Source organism: Podarcis muralis, chromosome 14 (genome assembly GCF_964188315.1).
Source record: "Podarcis muralis chromosome 14, rPodMur119.hap1.1, whole genome shotgun sequence".
Lineage (NCBI taxonomy): Eukaryota > Metazoa > Chordata > Lepidosauria > Squamata > Lacertidae > Podarcis > Podarcis muralis.
The window spans coordinates 54,813,661-54,830,370 of record NC_135668.1 but is presented as its reverse complement, the minus strand read 5'-3'; the positions used below and the strand labels follow the sequence as shown (position 1 = coordinate 54,830,370).

The window sequence follows — 16,710 nt, the reverse complement described above, 5'->3', positions numbered from 1 at the left end:
CTACAGTACTTGGCTTGCTTTGACGTTATGCTTATCTGGGGCTTGAGACATTCAGTTATTGGCCTAGGGAGGGGAGCTATCTGTAAGACATGGATTTCTGAAAAATAAGTCATGTCAGACTAACCTGATCTCGTTTTTTGACAGAATTACAAGCCTGGTAGATGAAGGGAACGCAGTGGATGTAGCCTACCTTGATTTCAGCAAGGCATTCGACAAGGTGCCCCATGATATTCTTGTAAAGAAGCTGGTAAAATGCGGTCTTGACTATGCTACCACTCAGTGGATTTGTAACTGGCTGACTGACCGAACCCAAAGGGTGCTCATCAATGGTTCCTCTTCATCCTGGAGAAGAGTGACTAGTGGGGTGCCACAGGGTTCTGTCTTGGGCCCGGTCTTATTCAACATCTTTATCAACGACTTGGATGATGGACTCAAGGGCATCCTGATCAAATTTGCAGATGACACCAAACTGGGAGGGGTGGCTAACACCCCAGAGGACAGGATCACACTTCAAAACGATCTTGACAGATTAGAGAACTGGGCCAAAACAAACAAGATGAACTTTAACAGGGAGAAATGTAAAGTATTGCACTTGGGCAAAAAAAATGAGAGGCACAAATACAAGATGGGGGACACCTGGCTTGAGAGCAGTACATGTGAAAAGGATCTAGGAGTCTTGGTTGACCACAAACTTGACATGAGCCAACAGTGTGACACGGCAGCTAAAAAAGCCAATGCAATTCTGGGCTGCATCAATAGGAGTATAGCATCTAGATCAAGGGAAGTAATAGTGCCACTGTATTCTGCTCTGGTCAGACCTCACCTGGAGTACTGTGTCCAGTTCTGGGCACCACAGTTCAAGGAGGACACTGACAAAATGGAACGTGTCCAGAGGAGGGCAACCAAAATGATCAAAGGCCTGGAAACGATGCCTTATGAGGAACGGCTAAGGGAGCTGGTCATGTTTAGCCTGGAGAAGAGGAGGTTAAGGGGTGATATGATAGCCATGTTCAAATATATAAAAGGATGTCATATAGAGGAGGGAGAAAGGTTGTTTTCTGCTGCTCCAGAGAAGCGGACACGGAGCAATGGATCCAAACTACAAGAAAGAAGATTCCACCTAAACATTAGGAAGAACTTCCTGACAGTAAGAGCTGTTCGACAGTGGAATTTGCTGCCAAGGAGTGTGGTGGAGTCTCCTTCTTTGGAGGTCTTTAAGCAGAGGCTTGACAACCATATGTCAGGAGTGCTCTGATGGTGTTTCCTGCTTGGCAGGGGGTTGGACTCGATGGCCCTTGTGGTCTATTCCACCTCTATGATTCTAAGACTGGGGGGCCTGCCGCCCATGCCTTCATCAATGGGAGGTTCTGGCCAAACTGACATATGTTGTGCTTTGTGTAAGTGATGCATAAATGTTTTCCAGGTTGCACCCAAGTCATGATGAGCGCTTCCTGTTTTGGAGTCTGTAATGGCATAAAGCAGGCATAGGCAAACTCGGCCCTCCAGATGTTTTGGGACTACAACTCCCATCACCCCTAGCTAACAGGGCCAGTGTTCGGGAATGATGGGAACTGTAGTCTGAAAAACATCTGGAGGGCCGAGTTTCCCTATGCCTGGCATAAAGGCTCTGCAGGCTTTGCTGCAGGCTAGTGAATTCTAAAAATGCACTAGAATTGGCCGTTCTGGCATTTTTTACATTCTTTTTTTGGTATCCCTACATCAAACTACTCACACAGGCTCTCTTTTGGGCCTGTGGATTAGGACAGTGATAGGGCAATCTCAGGCTGGAGGCTCCAAGCACCCGCTGACCCGAAATACGAACTGGTCACCTTACAAATGATCTAAGTAAAAACTGGAGATGATTATCCTCCACTTGGCAGTTTCCATTTTCCTTGCACCAAACAATAATGGGCAGGATGCAAGGAACCTCAAATCCAAGCTCAAACCAAAAAGGGAAAGGCATAGACATCCACCTGATGGCTATCATGCAGTGAAGCATGATGACTTCAGATACAGAGTTCCAGAGCTTCTCAAAGCCTTGTGAATATAAGCTGGGGGTGGGGGAGAAGGAGAAAGCAATTGTTTAAGGTCTAAAAATGCTGCTGGTTGATATAAAGACTTAGGGAAAAGGCTGCCAGGCTCAGTAATAGCCAGAAACGAAAGGAAATCCAATGAACGCTTACCTAAAGTTCTTTACGGATTCAATATATGATTCCTCCACAGAGCTGAAACAAAAATGCAAGAGACAGACAACAACAAATCAAAAGCATGGAGAAGAAAAAAGAAACAGTTGCAAAAAACACCCCTCAAAAAGAGAAAAACGAAACACCCCTCCTGGCTGACACTCTCCAAATCTCATTCTGGGCTGCTGGATACCCATTCTGACACGGAGTTATACACCAGCCTCAATCCTCCTTCCCCCTAGGGGTTAACCACATTACTTCACAAAAGTCAAAGTATACATCTGATGGCTAAAGTGGCAGCACTTCCAATCAACAAAGGCACCTGGTGAATCTGCTTGCAGGTGGAAGAGGGAGATAGAACACCTATTTCACTCCAGCTTCCTGATGATGCCCTCCAAGACCCTCACTGGGGAAAAGACACCGTCCCAACTCACAGGCAACAGGCAGGCAGCACCACGTCTCCTCAAAGGCTCACCTGTCAGGGCACAGAGGCACCCACAGCAAAACTAGCAAGACTCCTCCAACCAGAGTGGCCAGAGATGATCTCATCCAGGAGCTGAGCTGGCAGAAGTTACAGTACTGGACAATAGTGATGAGAATTGCAGAACACATAAACATGGTATACTGCAACAAACAGAAACAGCAGCTATTAGTCATATATGATCTATTGGAATAGGATGTCTACGTAAATGCACAGGAATCCACTTTTTTCTTTTTTTAATGGCTGTGGTCGCGAAACCAAAATTTCACTAGTCATTATGCCTCCCCTCAGGGCCGGATTTAGGTTTGATGAGGCCCTAAGCTACTGAAGGTAATGGGGCCCTTTATATGTCCAGCTGTCCTTTGTCAACATCAAATTGTTGCTGTTTATTGTGTTTAATATATGCTATATTTATGGACCTACACTGTTGCTATGTGTAGGTTTTATTTTATTTGTTTTTTATCTTATATTCTGGAAATGTACATCCAGGTTTTTTCCGTTATTTTTTGGGGGGGGGCAAGAGAGGGGGGCCCTAAGCTATAGCTTGTTTAGCTTACATGTAAATCTGGCCCTCCATTTAACGTATGTTGGCTTCACATGCAGCCAGCCTCTCCAGTGCTCTCCTTTGAAGAATGAAGCAGCCCATAGCCAGCTCACTGGAACTGGGGGCCCCTAGCCTGCTAGGCACTTCCTTTCCCATCTCCCTCAGCACTGCTTCCGACTCCTCTCGGGAAGAAAGCAACCGGCACACTTTTGGGCACCCAGGGAAGATCTACCCACCAACGTTTCTGGTAACTGAATTTTGAAAAAAAGAAAGAAAGCGAGAGAGCCAACTTGTGGTTCTCAGTCTCGATCCTCTACCTGCCTCCTCCCAGGATATAGCAGGAGCACAGAAAAACCAGTCCAGTTATGGGATTCAGCAATGTATGACTTACATAAATGTTTGTTTCAAATTCCAAGCTGAAGTGTGAGAAGACTGCGACAGCGGGGAGGGAGATCCAAACGGCACCAATGAAGTGTCGCGGCAGCCAGCCGGCAATCCCCTCCAACAACCGTTTTGTGCAAGCCATTACGTCCTCCAGAAAGAACACCATTCTGAAAACAACACACATCCAAGTCAGCCAGTGTAGCCGCTTCTATCTATGACAGAACTGAGCCTAGAAGGGCAAAGAAGCGGAGGGGAATGGTTTTGCAAGTCTCTCTGTATAGCTGCAGTCCTCGAGCCCCTTCGCTCAGAGCCGGCCTCTAAGCAAGGAACTGGCATGCCTGATTCCCTCTCTTCATCAGACTAGCAGCGGCAGCCCTGCCATTTTGCTGGATCCTGCTCTCTTCCATTTCCTGTCATGTTCTCACCTTTAGGGTGCCTTACACGTTTAATTATGTCCAAAGTGACTCGTGGGTTTTGCCTGGCCTAGGGTGGACCACTAGTACAAATCTGAGAGTCCTGGCTCACCTCTAAGTGGTGAAAGGAGGCGTCTGTTTTCCATACAACAGAGCTACGAAGGCCCTCACAGAACTCTCTATCCCATTCTTAGCTATTCCCATTTCAAATCCAAGAAGCAGGCCCTGCCTCTGCTGCTATCCTACGCGCCCTGTGAGAGTGATCCAGAGTCTGCCTCATTTACCTAATGGAGACGATAAGGGACAGCACCTCTAGCAGGATGGCAATGACCACCACCACCACTGCTGCAGGCGGGGGAGGAGTTGCAGCCATCCCATGCTTCAGGAAGCAGGTGACAGAGAGGATGAGGAAGACTGTTGTGGACAGCAAAACATCCAGAAGTGAACTAAAGGTAGCGCTGGCGAAGGTCTTCACGGGGGTGTTCCTCATAACCTGTTTCAGATAAAGGCAAAAAGAACAGAATGAGACAGTGCACAAATATGTGGCTGCCCTCTTTCTTGTTTGTCTTTTAAGGAGAATCAAATCCAGTGTGGGCGTTTCTGTCAAATACGATGCCACAGAAAGAGCTTTTGGGGGTGGGAGACAGAAGGAAGGTGTTACATTATTTAATAAAATGTATATACCACCTGTTCAACTGAAGACCTCCAAGCTATTTACACAGAGAAATATAATATTTTTTTAAAAACACAGATATAAAACAAACAGTACAATTTTTTTTACATATAAATAACTCATCACTGATTCTGTCCATTTGTATGCTTTATTTCCTTGGGTTAAAAATTTCTCTTTTTTACCCTCCTTTGGCCTTCCTTCAGTATAACAGGGTACAAAGGATATTTTTTTAACCCAAGGAAATAAAGCGTACTATTTCTGTTCCTCCCGCTCTGGAGTGAAGCTTCCCAGCAGCTTCCCCCTCTGTCCCTGTCCTCAACCTTCTTGCTTTCCTTCCTTCCTTTCCTCCCATCCTCTTACTGCACCTCCACACTCCATCCTCTAGGCTCCCCTTTGCCCAAAACTGTCACCCTTACCTGCTTTCTTGTTCTCAGCTTGGGAAATGCAGCCAGCTGCCTTTTATTCTTCAGCTGTGTGCATTCCTCAGCTCTGACTGCATTGCTAGGAGCTCTCCTTCCGGGAGGCCACTCAGCCCAGCTGCTAAGTTGCCTTCGGACAGTATCTTATATCCCACACTCTCAACAGCAACTTATTGCAGTGCTGAATGCAGGGGGCAGCTGCAGCTTTGGGGTCTTCAAAAGGCCCTGTGAGGGGACTATTCACCAGAACCGGCAATAGTGTAACAAAACACGAGGGATTTCAGCAACGCAAATTTAGACTGGATATTAGGAACTACAGTGGTGCCTCGCAAGACGAAAAGAATCCGTTCCGCGATTCTTTTCTTCTAGCGGTTTTTTCGTCTTGCGAAGCAACCCCATTGGCGGCTAAGCGGATTAGCGCTATAAGCGGCTTAGCGGCTAAGCTGTTAAAAGGCTATTAACAGCTTAGCCGCTTTGAAAAAGGGTGGGGGAAGCGGGGGGGAAATGGCGAGACTCGCAAGACGTTTTCGTCTTGCGAAGCAAGCCCATAGGGAACTTCGTCTTGCGAAGCGCCTCCGCGACGGAAAACCCTTTCGTCTTGCGGGTTTTTCGTCTTGCGGGGCACCACTGTACCTTACAAACAATTTAAGAGGCAAAGCTCCCATGAATGTTGAGAAACTCCCCCAGGGTAGCAGTGCATGTTCAGGATTGTTTAAGGACAGAGAACCTTTACAGTGTGATGGACCTTTGTCCTATCTTTTGCCTAAATAAAGGATGTTCAGGTGTGTCACACGAAAGATGGAGCAGGCTCATTTTCTCCTGCTCCAGGGTAGGACTCGAACCCATGGCTTCAAGTTACAAGAAAGGAGATTCCGACTCAACATCAGGAAGAACTTTCTGACAGTAAAGAGCTGTTCAGCGGTGGAATGGATTCCCTTGGACTCACCGGAGGTTTTTAAGCAGAGGTTGGATGGCCATCTGTCATGGATTCTTTAGTTGAGATTCTTGCATTGCAGAGGGGTGGCCAAAGGACCCTTGGGATCCGTTACAACTCTACAATTCTATGGTTCCTGCAACAGCGTATGGTTCTCTATCCTTAAACCATCCTGGCATCAAGTTCAGTAACTGCCCAAAAAGGAACCGAGTACAAACTATCACAACCTCCAAAACAACTCATAAAAGCCACAGACATGAAGGAGTTAAAGCATCTCTCTCCCCTCCTACAAAGCTCCAAATGTATGTTCAGAAGTATGAATTCAGAACCCTGGGAGAAAAGCAACCGGGCTGGGTGAGATTAAGAGCAGAGGACAAGGATAAAGCACCGCCCCCCCTCCACAAAACGCAACACTCCAGGACTACTTTTCAGTGAAAAATGAAAAATTAGCACTTCATTAGTTTGCTTCTCAGAGACAACCAGAACATACACAATACACAACACACACAAACACACCTCTTCTTGATAGCTGCTCCTATAGTTCATCTCCAATTCCTGATCCAGGAAGTTCAGACTCAGTCTGTTAATGGGCGGCTTAAAAAAATAGTCTTTCATCAAGCTAGAGGAAGAATGGAAAAGAGTTTACTTCTGCACAGTTATCATTTGAAGAAACAATTCCTAATGTCCCATTTCCAGGTTACTTCTTGGTTGAGCAACCGCTCTTAGTCTCTCACTATTCAGTATCTGTGTCCCCACAAGGAAGGAAGGCAGTGCTCAGAATATTTCCAGCAGGTAGACAGAGCCAATTCTAATTTTGTCCCTATCCTCCCCCCTACTGGATTGTGTAACAGCAACACTGAGACAGAGGAGGAGGAGGAGGAGGAGGAGGAGGAGGAGGAGGAGGAGGAAGAAGAAGAAGAAGAAGCAGCAGCAGCAGAAGAAGAAGAAGCTGACAGTGTGTGCTACCTGCTGGACTGTGAAGTAAGAAAGCAGGCAGGGAGGGACTGGCTGAGGGAGATTCTGGCATTGAAGGTGGTTGGACTACCAGCCTCCAGCGGAGCTACAATTACGGTGAGGCATAACAGCAGAATGATCCACCTATGACTTGCAAGTAACTCGACTTCTGAGACAACCCCCCTTCTATATGGGAAATGTCGTCCCCAAGGACTGCACACATCACTTGCACAATTTACAGATTCAAAGTCTCACCACGGATGGCACTAACGTCCTGCAAGTTATGAGGTGGCATGTTACTTCCTTCGTGCATAGACTTATTGTGTTTTAATTTGTTGGAAGCTGCCCAGAGGGCCTGGGGCAACCCAGTCAGATGGGTGGCAGAATAATAATTTCCATTTACACTAAGATGGGGAGCAAGCCTGTGCGGCAAAATGTAAACCCAATTTGCACAAACTGTTGGGGTGTGCAGAAATGGCAGAACTTACTGGGAGATTAAGATGTTGCATACCATCTTTGCAACACCCATATAAGGTAGCCCAGTATTATTATCCACACATGCAGATAGAGAACAAAGGCTGAGAGGTGAGTAACCCAGCAAGTTAATGCAGAACATGAATTTAGAACTGGGAACTACTTTGCTCCCAACTCATGCTCACAGCCACCCTATCACACCAGGTCTCAGAGATGCTGCAGGGCCCACTAGGGTGCCCTCGTCAAAGCAGGGGAGAAACACCAAACCCCCTGGAGAGACCAGCTGCTTTGCTGGGGCTTGAATGCTCATGGCCAACTGCCCACCTAAGAAGGCGCTGCTTAGACAAAGCTCACAGTCGCCTCCTGAAAATATTTATTTAAAAACTGTGACTAGTTATTTAAGAACATGTGAAGAACCCTGGTGGATCAGACCAAACAGCTATTTAATCCAACATCCCATTTCCCACAGGGGCCAAAAGGAGAACACGAAGGCCCTCTCCCCAATGTTGTTTCACAGCAACTGGTATTCAAAGCCTGTTTCCCCAAAGGTAGTACATTTTCTTGCCTCATCCCATTTTAAAGCCAGCTAAGTAGGTGACTGCCACAATATCACGTGGTAGTGAAATCCAGTTTAACTGTGTGCTGACTCTACTGGGTTTTCGTACGGGAGGTTGGGGAAAACTTAAGTCTACCCAGTTTCTCTACACAATGCATAATCTTATGTACCTCTGTAATGGTAAACTAAAAAGCACCGTATGTTGCAAACTTTCCCTTGATCACTCCGATGGCCCTTTTCTGACCCTTTTCCAGCTCTACAGTCATTGTTTCTGAGGTGAGGTGGCAAGAACAACAAGCAGCACTCCGAGTGTGGTTGCACTGCAGATTTGTATGACAGCAGTAACATATCAGCAGTTTAATTTCCAGTCCCTTTCCTAACGATCCCCAACATGGATTTTGCTTTTTTCACAGCTACCATGCACTGCACTGGGTCCATATTTCCACTGAGCTATCCACCACGAGATCAATACCCCTTTCCTGTTCAGTTGCTGCTAGTTCAGACCCCACCAGTGTGTATGTGAAGCTGGGATTCCCCCCACCACATCCATCCTTCTCACCTGTCTTCTTTTATCACGTCAACAAAGTGAGCGTCCGTTTTCTCCCTGATGTTTTTGAAGCGCAGTGGCAGGAGTGGTGACTGGTCCAAGCTCACGCCAACCCATCTTCCTTTCTCCTGCAACATTTCATAAAGGGATGTTTGGCTGTTGCTCAGCTTCTCCTCTTGTGGAGGACTTAGAAGACCATTCTGGGACTTTGGACTGCATCCTCCAGGGCCCTGATTCAGATCAAAGGAGGGGCAAAAGCACAAAGAGACAGAGTGATCGTGCCATTCTATTGTTCCTCAAGAAATTTTGACAGAAAAACTGCCTCAGCTCAGTTTATAATTTGGAGTGAGAAAGCCTACAAGCTTTCATTTTTCAACAATTTTCAGGTTTGTAAACAGAACCAAACATTTAAGACAGAAGAAAATTTCCAGATATTTTTACAGTGCAAATTATTTTTATGCACATTATTTGCTGTTTTGAAAGTCAAAGTCCCTTGTCTGAAACAGAAGGGATGGTATTCAACTAAATTTTATGCAGCGTAGAGCTACTGAAATTTATGGACCTAACTTAGCCATGTTCATTAATTTCAATGTATCTCTATGTAAAACTTATGTAATACTATCGAAGATTTTCACAGCACTGTGCAACGTACACTTTTTGCCCCAAACTAGCTAGTGATGTTCACGGGGATCTGAGTACAATATGTATTGGCCTCTTATGCAATTAAGGCACACTGGCTCCACACAAAATCAGTGGCATGATCAAACATTATTTTACAATGTATTATTTACTTATTAAATTCCTATGCCACCCTTTATCTGATACCTGGGCCAGCATTGGTTCTTTTTTTTAAATTTTACTCTTCTACAAACATGGATTGGAGGAAGCTAGATAAGGCTAGTCATGGAACTTTGTTGCTGGCTCTAATGTGTTACACCACATCAGGTTGAAGCACCCAAGCACAACTTCTGGAAGTATACAGATCAGTTCTGAGAATGGAATTCTGTACGTCAGTGGTTAAGTCAGTTTTCTCTTGAGACTACCCTAAGTGAGTTTCCAAATCTTGGACTTGCCACATGAATGGGGCAGGGGAGCTAGAGAAGAATGCAAGCTGATAAATTAGTGTTACCTTTGTGCTGTTTTTATGTTCATCCTGGCCCCCATTTTGGATAGCTCCTTCCTCTATACTTGCAGCAGAAGCAGATGCCAATGTAGTATTACATGAAGGGCATGTCTGGAAGCCAAAAGAGAAAAACACTGCAAGATTAATGTGTCTCTCTTTTAAATAGCACTGACATTGCAAATCTTAGCATGTCCAATCTGTTGTTGGCAAAAGGTTTCTCAAATGCAGTCCATGGGATGTTGCCAACAGGTTGCACATCACACTTAGTTGTCCTTTTTCCTTCCTTGAATATTTGGGAATAGAATTAAAATCACTTGAGTGTAAAGGAAAGTAGTATCACATATGAGAAAAGCTATAACCACTTAATGGAAGCCTAACTATAATTAAACAAAACAAAAAAAATTCCTTCCAGTAGCACCTTAAAGACCAACTAAGTTAGTTCTTGGTATGAGCTTTCGTGTGCATGCACACTTCTTCAGGAAGGGGCTCTTGATACTGTGTGAAGAAGTGTGCATGCACACGAAAGCTCATACAAAGAACTAACTTAGTTGGTCTTTAAGGTGCTACTGGAAGGAATTTTTTTTGTTTTGACTATGGCAGACCAACACGGCTACCTATCTGTAACTATAATTAAACAAAAATACAGTGAATGCACTTGTACTTAGATAATCTGTCTGGAATAATGGAAATGCCATCTTAAAAGAGAGAGAGAGAGAGAGAGAGATTCTAGTTCTCATGGCCACAGATACAGAATGTTAAAGCTGAAAACATAGTCCATAAAAGATAGAGAAGCAGCTCTAATTCATCATTTATCTTATTTTTATATCCCGCCTTCCAGCTCACCAGAAGGGACCAGGAGGAAGATCTCAGTTGACACACTGTATCAAGAGCCCCTTCCTCACAAGGTGTACTTGTTCAGAAAAGCACAACACACACACACACTGGCTGCAACGGTTTATAGCAGGGGAAGGAAACCAGTGGCCCTCCAGATATGGCTGGACTACAACTCCCATCACCCCTAAACATTAGCCATGTGGGCAGGGACTGAAGGGAGTTGGAGTCATTTGATGGGAAGCGGGGTGTCATAGGTTACACCATCAGTGGTTTATAGAAACCAGCCCAGTCAGGCAACCATTACAGAAGCCCCAGGCTATTCAAGTGATTTATTGTGTAAGCAAGGTTTGGATATAACATATCAGAGAAGCATAAAACCTCAAATCCAGTAAAGGAATGGACTCTCAAGTGATGAAGTTATTTCACATTTTATAATATAAAACCTCCATCGACTGGAGTGTTGAATTGGTTCTGGTGTATCAACAAGTGGATTTGGAAAGGCCCCAAATTTTTGTTGCATGGCATACTGTCATACTTCCTTGAAACCCTTAAAGCAACAGTTATTATACAGCTTCTTAAAAAAAATTGCTGGACCCGAACATTATGGCCAATTATTGCCCAGTTTCCAATATTTCATTTCTGGGTAAGGCAACTGAGTTTATCACAGAGTTTAAGAAATGCATTTGACATATCTAATGCCTGCCTGCACGCTGATGTACTCTGAAAATGGTAACATAATAATTCATTGATTTAACCTTGACTTTGGCCACTTTTATGTTAAATGTTAATTTCTCTGCCAGGGCAAAGTTCCAGAGTCTGCGGAACTATACTTCAAATGCTAGTTCATCTGTCATTTTCCTGCACCTTTGATCTGTGCAGCTATTAACATAAATGAAAGTAAAAATTTGTGCATTACAACTTCATTCCCCACCCCCACAAATATTTAAATGTATCAGCTGTCAGGAGTGCTACATTTTGCTTTGCGCCAACACCAACTTCTTTGAAAACCATGGTCCAATAAGGGACAACCTTCAGACACTCCCAACAGACAGGTATGAATGAGCCTCTTAGTTCTCAACCCCTCCAACAATTCAAACCCACCCCTGGTACCTCCTACAGTGGTGATGTATTTCAATGAGGACACAGACTATTGCAGAAGTTGACTTCAGAGGCTGCTATCCCTGTATAGATTGCCCTATGCCGTTCTTCCTGTTAGTTCTTCAATGAGCCAAATGATTTTTTCATTTAATAATAATAATAATAATAATAATAATAATAATAATAATAATATTTATTTATACCCTGACCTCCCCAGCCGAGACCGGGCTCAGGGCGGCTAACATCAAATATATAATACATTAAAAACACAAAATCAAACAATTAGTTTAAAATACAATTCGAATCACATTTAAAATAAAAATAAAATAAAGTGGGAACCCATTAATCATAACCGTAGGGGTAAGGAATTAAAAGTTCACCAGGCCCGGCCACCCGTGCTGGTCCCATAGATAGAAAGAGCCAAGGAGGTCACTTACAATAAAGTACACACTTCGGAGACAAAGCCTCGTGTTGAATGCTCATTCTCCAAAATCAGATGCTTCAAATGAGTGAGGTCCCTTATACCTGTTTCTCTAGTAACTTGGTTTGCTATAAAATAATGCAGGTGGTGCAAATGGACCCAGTTAATGTGGAGTGGCAATCCTCTACTGATACAGGTTTTCTATTCGTGTAGACAAGTCCTTATTTGTATGATCTTGAACTTCTGTTTCTTCCAGACCATCAATGTTGCCTTTGTGGAAGGGTTATCAACCCACTTCAAATTTCTGATAGGTGACCGTCCCAAAATCAATTATTAGATTTCTCTTTTTCAGTCCCTTCCCCTGCTACCCACAGCCTCTCCTGTGGCTCATGTATACACATGCTGCAGCATTCAAAAACTGAAAAGCCTCATAATAATGCAACAAGCATGGCCCCCCCTCCCCACCTGTTTTGCACAATCGTGGGGTTTTCCTTGACCAATTCAGGGCTGGGCACTTAAAGTGATGTATTTTGTTGCAACCCTTTGCCGCACAGAAATAATTTGTGTTTGAATTTCAATACATAAGATTTGGAAAGTAAAAGCTCATTTCTGAGAGATCAACCATTAAAAGCACTTTCCCTGTGTTGATAATTTGACTTCCATTGATTGAAACCTTTTTTTAGCACAATCCAACCGCTGGAAATAAGTTTAATGGTAATAACGTATATATTGAGATTCCTGCATTGCAGGGGGTTGGAATAGATGACCTTTGGGATCCCTTCCAACACTACAATTCTATGAATGTTTTAAATTCCTGAGGATTATGACCCCCAGGAAGCAATCCATTCATGTGACATAGATACAGGGTGAAGCTCTATATGGTGTGCAGCTGTCTCTGACACTCCAGGGCTATACTGAAACACCTTATTCAAGATTCATTATAAATTTGAAGGATGGCCACGCTGCCATAATCCTTAATATTTCATCTGCAATTGCAGATGAAAATAATCATATCCTTTTTTTACTGAAAACACACAATCACATAAAGAACCATAGCCTAAAGGGATGAGGAAAATATTTAACAGACTTGCTATGAATTAAAAACTACAAATGCATCAGTTGATACTGACGGCATGTTCATCCTACCTACATCTCAAACTCAAGGCTGATAACAACCTTACATCTCATTTATTCACCCCTCCCACCACCCTGTGAAGGCTTATACGGGCCAAGATGAACCAAGTATCTACAGAGCAAAGAATATGGGATTTGTACCTAAGCCTCTCAGGGCTACTGACTGCACTCAAAATGGCTCTGGAACACCCTTTAACCAGCAAGGTGCACCCCAGATGTTTTTATTACAGCTCCCATCAGCTCCTGCCAACACACCATTGTTTTTAGTTAACAAATAAAAAAACTTATATCCCACCCTTTCTCTCCAAAGGGTGCCAGGGTAGCTAACAGCATAGGGGTGGGGAACCCAATCTCCAGTATACAGTATTTTTATATTTAAAATGTTAATATATATTGCAAATTAAGAATAATATATAGTTTGTTCCTAACACAATGCTTCAGTTCAGTTTGCACGTGCTTTGGCTTAATGAAACAGACATCCCCTCCTCCTCCTCACAAGCTCCTTGAGGCAGAGTCCTCCCTTCTTTTTCAAGCTTTTGATACATTTATTGACAATTTTATGAGAAAGTTTAAGTGGTATGATTAAGGCAGGCATTAGAATCAATGGACTCTTGTTTCTCTACCATCACAGCATTTAAGCTAAAGAATGCTTTTATGCTAAAATAAAACCAAAAGGTCTCTGCTCTGTCACCTGCTTTACTTTGTAAGCAACACACACACAAAAATTTCAATCAGTTATTTTTCCCATGCAGATATCAGAAAAGCAACCCTGAAAAGTGACTGGTTAGCTGGAACAAATATTGCACTAGGAACAAATGCTCGGAAGAGCACACCAAATTACGCACAGCTAAGAAGTGTCTCTTCCCACATACATTTGGGGATCTGAAGCCACAAATCGTACTTAAGGATCAGGACCCGAGAACAAGAGTTCCCTGCCACCCCCTTGTTCCATTTGTCACCTGCTCCGAGGAACTCAAAGCAGCGTTTCCGCACTAACACTGCTGCGGTGAGGGAGGTTGCACTGAGATATGGAGAACTGTTCACCTGGGGAGCTTCATGGCAGAATGGGAATTTGAACCGGATCTCTCGCAGCCAACCCTCCACTTTAGCTATTATCACCCAGTATGGTTCCTCTCTCATTTTAGGGCTTCATAAGCAATAAAATGAAGAATGAAATCTTTCTGTTTCTCCTTCTTCAAGGATTCAGTGGTGCATGTTCCTAGTTCTACTCCAACGACCCAAGTGGCTATTTCATGTCCCCAACGAAAGCTTCTCAAACAAGTTTCTGATTAAAAACCCTTAGAAGTTTGAAGAATACATTTGACAAACCTTGTTTTTTTCCAACTGTCTGAAACCTTTTGCTAAGTTGCCAACATTCTCTGCTGTTGAGGTTCCCTGTAACTTGCTTCTGTCTCCTGCTTCTAGACCTGGAAGCAGCACCTGTGAGCAGCTGCAGGGGGGCTCCTTCACTTTCAAACCAGAAATCAGGTATGTTTTCAAACCTACAGGAAAATTACAGTTAACAAAGCTGAAACCATTCTTCCACTACTACTATCCCTCCTCCCCACTTGTTTGCAGAACCCCTCTCTCAAATGTGCACTCCACTATGACCAGGCAAACCACAGCAGCCAGCTACTACTGCCAGCGAGCCAGCTATTCCCATGGCTCCCTTCTCCTCTTGGGAACGGTCAGGCCCATCCTTTGGCAACAAAAAGACATTTCATCAACTGCTCTTAACAGACTTTTGTTTCCCTTTTCCTGCCTTCCTAATCTATCACAATAAAAAGAAAGGCAAGAATAGGCTTATACAATACAGGGCCGCAGTATTTTACAATTTTTGAATACTGTAGGCATTTCTGTCCCACGCAGTAGCACTTGATTTCATTGGCAAGTGTGAATGTTTGCTTAAAAAAAACAAAACCACACACACACACTTTACATGTTATGAAGAGTGGGAATCCTGCACCAAGGACTACTGCACTGCAGCATCTGAATAATTGTAAGACTTTTCTCGTCTAGCTGAATGCTAGCAGGACTCTGCCCCCCTCCCCACCAGTTTAGCAATGAGGTACAGCCTAATGGCTTGCAGATTATCTTCCTACAGCAAACACAGTGTCAAAAACATTTAGCAGTAAGCAGAATGGCTTGTGTACACACAGAAGTCCTTCAGGACACAAAGCTGACCCATCACCACTCAAGGTAAGACCCCTTCAACATTTCCAAGGCTGCAACCCTATGCACATCTTAAACAGAAGTCCTGTTGAATTAATTTTCCAGAGGGGAACCTATGATAAGTTAACTGCAGCAACAAAGACTCCTGCATCTAGTACATCTAGTATACTAACAGTATTCAAAGCTCATTCCTGCATACTTTAATCCCCCTTTCACTAAACTGGGCTGAATGTAAATAAAAGCCATGAGAGTGACATAACCATATTAATTACCTGCATGTGTTTATTATATTTTCAATATAACACTATACAAAGCTTAAGCCAATTTAGAACTACCCATAAAAGCAGGTTTTTAACTGAATTTATCCAGTGTATGCAAGTTAAACATCCATTCAATGTTAAGTGTGTTGCTGCAGAAAACAAAGGCTTCTCTTTACACAGCACAATGCTCCTCTGCAGGATAGACATAAGAAAATCTTCTAATTATGTCTTATCTTTGTTAAATGCTTAAGTGTATTGCTAGAACAGCAAGTAGGCGCTTTGTGGTAGTCATTCCCATCAAAGGCTTTCTACCACATCGGGAAGAGCCAGAAACCCTTTTTCTTTAAAAAGAGAGAGAGAGCGCACGATTTCACTATAGTACTGTATTTGCAACTACTGACCTAGGAGTATTCTGTACTGGAAACACAGACTATAAATGTTATAAAGAAATAGATATATAATAAATATAAATTAGCCTTGGTGTCCTAGGGTGCAGCATATCTTGTACACTTCTGGGAGCTACAGAATAAACAGCACAGACTTTCTTCAAAAATCAGGTTGCCATAACAGCAGCTGACTTGGTCGAGGTCAAATGACAGTTTGAAATTCAAAACAATTTATACAGATAACAATTACAGGTACCCTTCATCTGCTGTCAAGGAAGGAAGGCTGAGTCCATTACTACATTTAAACTTTCTGCCTTTTAAATTTCACCATGCTAAGAAATCTCAAGAGGAGGAAAGATGGAGACATTTTCCAAGCTGTCTTGAGGAAGCTTTAGCTTTGCATATTTTATGTCATTTTATGCTCCATGCCCCATCTGTCACTCACACTTAGCTGACTCCCTTCCAGTGCACTCTGCTCTTGCCTACAGTTTCTAAAACTGACTATTAATTAAAACAGTATCAAATACTTCATTTTGGATCACATTCAGCTCTTTCATCTGTTCTCCAGACTCATAAATACAGTACAAAGTACCTGAAACAAAACATTATTAGACTGTTTTCGGAGGAGCATCTAACACATATTCTTTTAAGTTCTGACTTCTATTTGAAATTCATTAAAATATATGCCTTTTCCCTAAAGTATTTGTCAAACTGCCACAA

General features: G+C 43.3%; 1 protein-coding gene across 1 annotated transcript in view; it reads right to left on the bottom strand.

The window, feature by feature from the left end:
• ADCY9 (adenylate cyclase 9) overlaps positions 1-16,710 on the bottom strand; it is a 29,449-nt gene that overhangs the window by 9,932 nt on the left and 2,807 nt on the right. Inside the window, exons 2-9 of the mRNA XM_028706023.2 lie at positions 14,502-14,674; positions 9,692-9,796; positions 8,575-8,792; positions 6,548-6,650; positions 4,290-4,498; positions 3,600-3,759; positions 2,659-2,807; positions 2,184-2,225 (exon numbers count right to left, since the gene is read on the bottom strand). Coding sequence (XP_028561856.2) covers positions 2,184-2,225; positions 2,659-2,807; positions 3,600-3,759; positions 4,290-4,498; positions 6,548-6,650; positions 8,575-8,792; positions 9,692-9,796; positions 14,502-14,674 — 1,159 coding nt within the window. The remainder of the gene's footprint in view (positions 1-2,183; positions 2,226-2,658; positions 2,808-3,599; positions 3,760-4,289; positions 4,499-6,547; positions 6,651-8,574; positions 8,793-9,691; positions 9,797-14,501; positions 14,675-16,710) is intronic.